At 37.6% G+C, this 7,704-nt stretch overlaps 1 protein-coding gene and 1 non-coding gene across 2 annotated transcripts; one reads left to right on the top strand and one right to left on the bottom strand.

Annotated features, from left to right (window-relative positions):
* Positions 1-399: 399 nt before the first annotated feature.
* On the top strand, positions 400-469 carry LOC129030961 (small nucleolar RNA SNORD18). Its single transcript, XR_008500852.1, has one exon. It is a non-coding gene; the product is annotated as a small nucleolar RNA SNORD18 (small nucleolar RNA).
* Positions 470-6,462: 5,993 nt separating this feature from the next.
* On the bottom strand, positions 6,463-7,452 carry LOC129030405 (hsc70-interacting protein-like). Its single transcript, XM_063648950.1, has one exon. It carries the CDS (start codon positions 7,215-7,217, stop codon positions 6,654-6,656), a length of 564 nt encoding a protein of 187 aa, XP_063505020.1. The 5' UTR covers positions 7,218-7,452; the 3' UTR covers positions 6,463-6,653.
* Between the last annotated feature and the right edge of the window lie 252 nt (positions 7,453-7,704).

Raw genomic sequence — 7,704 nt, forward strand, 5'->3', positions numbered from 1 at the left:
TGTTAGCCAGGATGGTCTTGATCTCCTGACCTCGCGATCCACCCACCTTGGCCTCCCAAAGTGCTGGGATTACAGGCGTGAGCCGCCACTCCCAGCCCCAGTTGACCATATTTTTTAAGGTAAAAATAATACCCTGCATTGGATGAGGCTGCTCAGTGGTGTGCAATGTTATAAAATGAAAAGTACATACAACTTTCCCTTCTTGGTCCCTCCCCCAAACGATAATCACTATCATCAGATGCTTACTGCATCCTTTTAAGAACAGCAACATACACACACTATGCTTAGACTTAATGTTATGCTGAAACTTACGAATGCACTTATAATTTTTAATTTTCACTTGGCATGTTTACCTTTACATTCTGTTTTTACACATTTTATATTTACATTTTTAAAATGTGTATATGATGAGATTTCACTTCATGGTCTGTGTTTCTGAAACACATGATTTTGTGGAAGTTCTGATTTGTGGGGGGGAAATTATACAATTTGGTCCATATGATGTGCATTTTACAGTATTTTAAATCTTCCCCTGAAAATATTTTTAGAGATTTTTCCATATTAAGATACATGAAGCTACCTGATGACTGTTTAATATTCCTGATTAAACATTTACGCTGCTTCCAAGCTTGTTTTCCTTTTTTTTTTTCTTCACTCTAGCAGGTATTCATAGCAATGAAATTTGTAGATCAAAATATGAGCAATTTGTATTTTAACAAACATCGGCAAATTACAATCCATAATAGTAGCAACAACCTGTACCCCCATAATTTGTGAGCATATCTGTTCTCCACCCCATCAGCCAGTCACTAGCAGCACTTTCCATGAGCCAGTGTTTTAATGTTTACCTTCCTAAGGAAAAAACACAGTAATTCATAATTTTTATTTGCATCTCCTTAACTAAGAGATATATTGAACACCTTTTAAATGTACTTGTTCATATTTCTTTATTGGGTTTTCTATTAATTTATAAATGTCTTATTGGTGGGCTCTTTAAAGATGAAGAAAATTAGCCTTTCATTTGTCCTATTTGTTGCAGATCTGTTCCCCAGATGTGTTTGTTTTCCTTTGTTTGAGCTCTTCTGTGCCAAACAGAAATGCAAACTTTGTATACAGTCATACGTATATATCTTTTCTTTTATAGCTTCTGGGTTTTCTATGCTGCCTAGAAAGACTTTCCCTTCTCCAAGTTTAAAAATAAATACACTGAAACTTTTAGACAGGCTCTCTTTGATCTGTTTATACAAGGGTGAGCCAGCGGTATTGCCTTGAATGGGATAAGGTATAAGATCATGAATGGGAATGTTAAGGCCAGCTATTAAAATGGAAGGGAATAATACTTATATCAATTGATTTTCAACAAGCATGACAAGATAATTCAACGGAGGCAAGAATTGTATGTTCAACAAATGGCATTGGGACAACTGGATGTTTTACAAAATTGTTGTTTTAAAACAATATGTGGCCAGGCGTGGTGGCTCACACCTGTAATCTGAGCACTTTGGAAGGCCGAGGTGGATGGATCACGAGATCAGGAGATCGAGACCATCCTGGCTAACATGGTGAAACCCCGTCTCTACTAAAAATACAAAAAATTAGCCAGGCATGGTGGCAAGCACCTGTAGTCCCAGCTACTTGGGAGAATCGTTTGAACCCTGGAGGCAGAGGTTGTAGTGAGCCGAGATCATGCCATTGCACTCCAGCCTGGGCAACAGAGGGAGACTCCATCTCAAACAAACAAACAAACAATATGTAAAACATGAAGTTGGACCACTACTTCACAGGTATGAAAAATCAACTCGAAATGGATCCTATACCTAAATATAAAAGCTAAGATTATTAAACTTATAGAAGAAAACATAAGAGTAACTCTTTGTGTTTTTGGGTTAGGCAATGGTTTCAATCCATATATGACACCAGGAGCACAAATGATAAAGGGAAAAAAATAGATAAATTGGAGTTCATAAAAATTAAAAACTTTGGGGTTTCAAAGAACATCATCATAAAGTGAACATATAACCCACAGAATGGGAAAAATTACTTGCAAATCACATTAATAAGGGATTTGGTTCCTGAATATCCATGTGTGTGTGTGTATGTGTGTGTGTGTGTGTGTGTGTGTGTGTATATATATATATACACAATCTCATAGAATGCAACAAAAAGACAACCCAATTTTTTAAAGGGCAAGGGATTTAAATAGACATCTCTTTAAAGAAGATACATAAATGACCAATAAGCACATGAAGAAATGCTCATCATCCTTAGCCAATAGAAAAATTCAAATAAAAAATATGATGATATACAGTTTACACCCACTAAAATGATGAAAATAAAGAAGACAGACAAAATACCAGTCCACAAAAGTATTGTAAAGCAGAATGAAAAATAACACGTTTTGGCAAAGATGTAGAGAAATGAGAACACTCATTCATTGCTGGGTGGATTGTAAAATGGTAGAGTTACTTTGAAAAATAAGTTTGGCAATTCCTCAAAATATCAGACAGAGTTACCATATGAACCAATAATTCCACTGCTAGGTATATATCCAGGACAAATGAAAACACATGTGCTCCTAAAAATTTGTACATGAATGTTCATAGCAACATTATTCATAATAGTCAAAAGATGGAAAAAACCCAAGGGTCCATCAACAGATGAATATGTAAACAAAATGTGGTATGTCCACACTGTGGACTACTAAGCAGTATAAAAAGAAATGGAGTACCATTGAGTGCTACAACATGGATGGACCCTGAAAGCATCATGCTACCTAAAAGAAACTGGTCACAAGAGACTGTATCTTGTATAATTCCATTTATTTGAAATGTTCAGAATAGGCAGTTTCATAGAGTCAGAAAGTAGATTTGTGGTTGCCTAGGGTTAGGTGGGGCCTGGGGTAATGGGGAGTTACTCAATGCATATAGGATTTCTTTCCAGGTGATGGAATTGTCTTACACTGGTCATGATTGCACAAATCTCTAAATATACTAAAAACCTCTAAATTGTATACTTTACAAGGGTGAATTTTTTGGCACATAAATCGTATCTCAACGAAGTTGTTATTTATTTCAGCTTTATTTTAAAAAACAAGTGGTGGGCCATAGTTTGGCAACTTCTGTATTAGTCTACAAACATCTACAAAATGTATTATGATAAAAACTGAAAACACTAGAGCTAATATGTGATAAGAAAGGAAAATGAGTGAGAAGAAGAAGGGAGGTGAAGGTCAGAAACTGATAGAGAGATAAAAGCTCTGAGAATGACTTAAGGAAAAAAAAATCACATTTCTCTCTTCCACATATACACACCTGTAGACAAAATGCTTCATCATCCAGGAAAAAACATCAGGTTTGGAAGGAAGAACCTGGTGAGGTTTGTCCCAGGCATCTGTGGAGTGGACCAGAGAATAAGTCACCACACAAGTGTGGAACTTGGCTCTCACTGTTTCCTAAATGGTGAGGCCTCGGCCAAGTCACTTGGTCACTCTGGACATCTGTTTCCTTCTCTCTAAAAGTGATATCTGTCTTTCCAATATTGAGCTCACTTAGAAAACACTTGGAAAACCTTGATACATTATAAAATGTAAACATTATTAATAGAAAACTGATATTCCTCTGTTGGTGTGCCATGACATACGGCTTATTTTAATTTTTTCTTAATATGAATTTAAATAAGCCCAGAGCAGAGTAAGAAATCAATACTCATCTTCCAAATAAAATTTGATACAACTCAATCTAATAGACAGAGGTTCCAGTTCAACCCATGTAATCCTCAACAGTTTACGCACATTACCTGGGCCACAGTTTTACCACCTGTGAAGTGAAGTGGTCTCTTTGGTGCCTCCCAACTCTGCAGGTCGAAGATGTCAAAATGTTGCTTAGATGTCAGATTCAGAATATGCTTGTAATGGCTGCTATAATGAGTAATGCACATGTGAAACCCTTGTATTTTTAAACGTGATTCCCAAAAGGAAAAAAGTAAGTTTGATAGGATAGATGTGATCCCTGGAATAATTTAACTAACTCTTTCAGCTTTGCTTATCATGTTTATTATGACCCAATGTTACTGTATTAGTCCATTCTCACACTGCTAATAAAGGCATAAGACTGGATAATTTATAAAGGAAAGAGTTTTTGTTTGTGTTTTTTTTCAGAAGAGGAATTTTACTTTTACCCACTTACAGTAATATTTGCAATATTAGAATATAATTAGGTTAAATAAATCAAATAAGGAATCCAGAAGAAACAGTTCTTGAGTTAAGCCAAGTACACACTGGCAATTTTGAGAGAGGAGAACTCTACACATTAACAAAGAGAACACACAAGCTCAAAGGCAAGTTTATATGGTGAGTGTTTTTAAAGGATTTAAAAAGCGTGCTCCAGCATAATAGCTTTTTCTAATTTATGTAACATATGCATTTCTGTCTGCTTGTGTACAGCAAAGGGTTAGAACCTGAATAAACTTATTTGTGATTTCAGAAATGTGCTATTTTAGAAATGTACTCCGTGGAATTTACTTCACTGCTCCTACCACTGATTCTTCAAATAAGCAAAGTACGGAAGGTCTTATCCCTTGAAAATGTTTTTAAACACCAGCACTTTAATTGAAACATTGGTAGAAATGTAGCAATGTCAGGTACAATGCCAATATTTAGTTTTATTTAAAATAAGAATTGAATGCACAACAGAAAATTTATCATTTTCTTTATCATTGGAGGGGAGGGAAGGAAAGCAAGCAGAGGTGGGGGTATGGTTACATTATTTAAGGAAGAGCTGAATACAAAGACAATGAGTCTTTCATGGTCTCAACAACTCCACAATGAATAACTGTGGATTATCTCATTTATAATTCACATTGGATCAAAAAAATTGGTTCCCCTCTGTGTATATCAATTTAATTCAAACCTTATTATCTTCAGAATACAAAGATGAATACTACAAGATAAACTCTAACTGCAATAGGTATTTTCTAAGTAGAAGACCAAACACCAAAGGAAATCCCTCTTTCCCATGTCTTCTGATATGGCAAGATTTTGCCAGAATGGAAGTCTAACACTTAAATAAGCATTCTCACGGCCAAGAAAGTAACTACAGTTGTTGTGGGTATTACCCTACAATTACCATATGTTTTGCATATTAAATTAAACTCAGCATTAAATATGCTTGTATAATTATGCTGTTAATGATGATAGCAGTGATGATGCTGATGGAAAAAGCCTGTCTTTAGCCCAAGAAAAGTAAGGGAGAAAAATGTAACAAGCAGAAAGCAAACACAGAGTTGGGCAATTTTTGACTAGGAAAGAGAATTTTAAGCATAGAAATATAAAAAGAAAAGCACTCCCTTATTTCCCTTATATGGAAATAATATGAAACACTTATTAGATATACTGGACAAGAAGAGAACTAAGTACTCCAACTCTACCGCAGCATTACAAAAAAAATCATCCCTTCACCACAGTGTAAGATTTAAGGGTAACCTGCCCAAGGATGCGTGTTATATAAAACACAACAAGATTGCTGCTGTCCTGCCAAGTACTTCCAATCCCTACCCAGGTCCTACTGAAATATGGGTGGTCCCAATTAGTTTTATTGAAATAAATCTTTAAAGAAAAAGATAAAGCATTTAAAAAGACAAGTCAAAATGCATCAGGAACTATATATCCAACACAAACTTTATCCTCAAATGAGTTATGTTTGCCTCGCACTAATAACTTTTATTTCACTCAAATTAGAGCAATAATCTTCCATATATAAGTATCTTCCCTGCCCAATAATTCAAAGAAAAAAATCCAAAATGATTAGTAAAGAAAAATATAAGAATGAACAGACCCTTTAAGTTTGTTTTAAATATTTTGAAGATTTAAAAAGTGTTTAAAGTTTGTAATTCCTAGTAGGAAAACATTATCTGAATGAATACCTGAATGGCAAACCACTGTAAAATGCTTCAGCTGCATTTGGGGGAAAGGGGTGGGGATTATCTTCAAAGCACCCCAGCTCTCTTGATGTACATGTCAGAGGTACATTGGTTTGTATTATTGCGACATCCATAAGGTGACCTAGGTTGCTTTTCCTTCAGCAAGGGCTTTATTTATCAGAAGGGCATTACACTTGACCTCCAAACTTGGCTGACAATTTACTGATGAGATTCATAACCTTTGGGTTGCTCTGGTATTTTGACATATTTGCTGGGTTCTGGGCCACATCCTGGAAAGCCACCATAACTTCTGGATCCTGCATGGCTGCAAGAACCTCTGGATCACTAAGAATTTCATTGAGTCCAGGCATTCCAGCCATTCCAGGCATGCCCCCTCCCATTCCAGGCATTTCTCTGGGAAAATTGCCAGGCATTCCCCCAGGAAAGCCACCTGGAAAAGAGCCATACTGAGTTCCTGACTGTCGTCTGCCTTCTTCCTCCCGCTGGGCTCTCTCCTGCTCTTCTCGAGCCTTCTTAACGCATTCTATTCTTTCTTTGATCTCTCACTTTTCACGTTTTTGCTCATACTTTCTCCAATGTTCTGCAATTTTCTGTGCCCTAGGTTGAACTTCTTTCAGCGTTGCACTAGTAGCATCTTCATCATAATCCAATTTACAGGCAAGGGCAAGATCATGGGCTGCTTCTTTCCAGTGGCCTAGAAGTCTGTGTGCTTTCCCTCACCACTTGTGAGGCTGAGCAGAATCAAGATTTATTTCAATGGCTCTGTCACAGTCTCGGATGGCAGCATTTGGCTTCTGTAATTTGACGAAGACACTGGCCCTCTTGGCATACAAAATGGCCAAGCAAGGATTCAGCTTGATGGCATCTGTGAAAAAGTCAATGGCTTTCTGGAGTTCACCATCATTTAGGGCTTCAATAGCAGCCACTTTCTCATCGTTTGCCTGATCCATCATCTCCTCCATTATCTCTGCATTTTCATCTCCCATTTCTTGAGGGGCAGCAGCGTCTGGTTCAATCACAACTTCTTTATCAATTTCTAGATCACTTTCCTCACTTGATGGTTCGTCTGCCTTTAAGTCTTCCTCCACCTTCTTACTATCAGGTTTTTCTTCCTTGGTATTTTCTTCTGATTTAGCTTTCTGAGAAGCAGATGGTACTTTACCCACCATGCTCTCCACCCACTCCCTCAGGAAGAGCATTTCCTCGGTGTGCAGAACACTCAGATACTGCTTACACATTTTCACAAAGGCCCGAAGCTCGTTCACTTTGCAGGGGTCCATGGTAGGGAAGTGGTGGGCAAAGCTGGGGAGCTGTGGCCCAGTTCCAGGCCCAGGCACTGGCTCGGTGTGACCACGCAGAAGGGGAGGAAAGAGTTTTAATTGACTCACAGTACAGCAGGGTTGGGAGGTCTCAGGAAACTTACAATCATAGTGGAAGGGGAAGCAAACATGTTCTTCTTCACATGGTAGCAGCAAGGAGAAGAAGAATGAGCAAAGGGGGCAAAAAGCCCTTTATGAAACCATCAGATCTCATGAGAACTCAGTCACTGTCATGAGAACAGCAGCATGGGATTAACTGCCTCCATTACCTCCCACTGGGTCCCTCCCATGACATGTGGGAATTATGGGAACTACAATTCCAGAGGAGATACGGATGGGGGCATGGCCAAATCATATCAGTTACTTTTAGGAATTTTATACATATATACACCAGAAAAATGAATGGGATTGTAAATAAATGAGAAAACTTACCTCGACATTGAACCAA

This window comes from Pongo pygmaeus, chromosome 12, assembly GCF_028885625.2.
Source record: "Pongo pygmaeus isolate AG05252 chromosome 12, NHGRI_mPonPyg2-v2.0_pri, whole genome shotgun sequence".
NCBI lineage: Eukaryota > Metazoa > Chordata > Mammalia > Primates > Hominidae > Pongo > Pongo pygmaeus.

Bases quoted from the DNA above. Each gene is read 5' to 3' on its own strand.
- LOC129030405 (XM_063648950.1), bottom strand. From the start codon at position 7,217: ATGGACCCCTGCAAAGTGAACGAGCTTCGGGCCTTTGTGAAAATGTGT.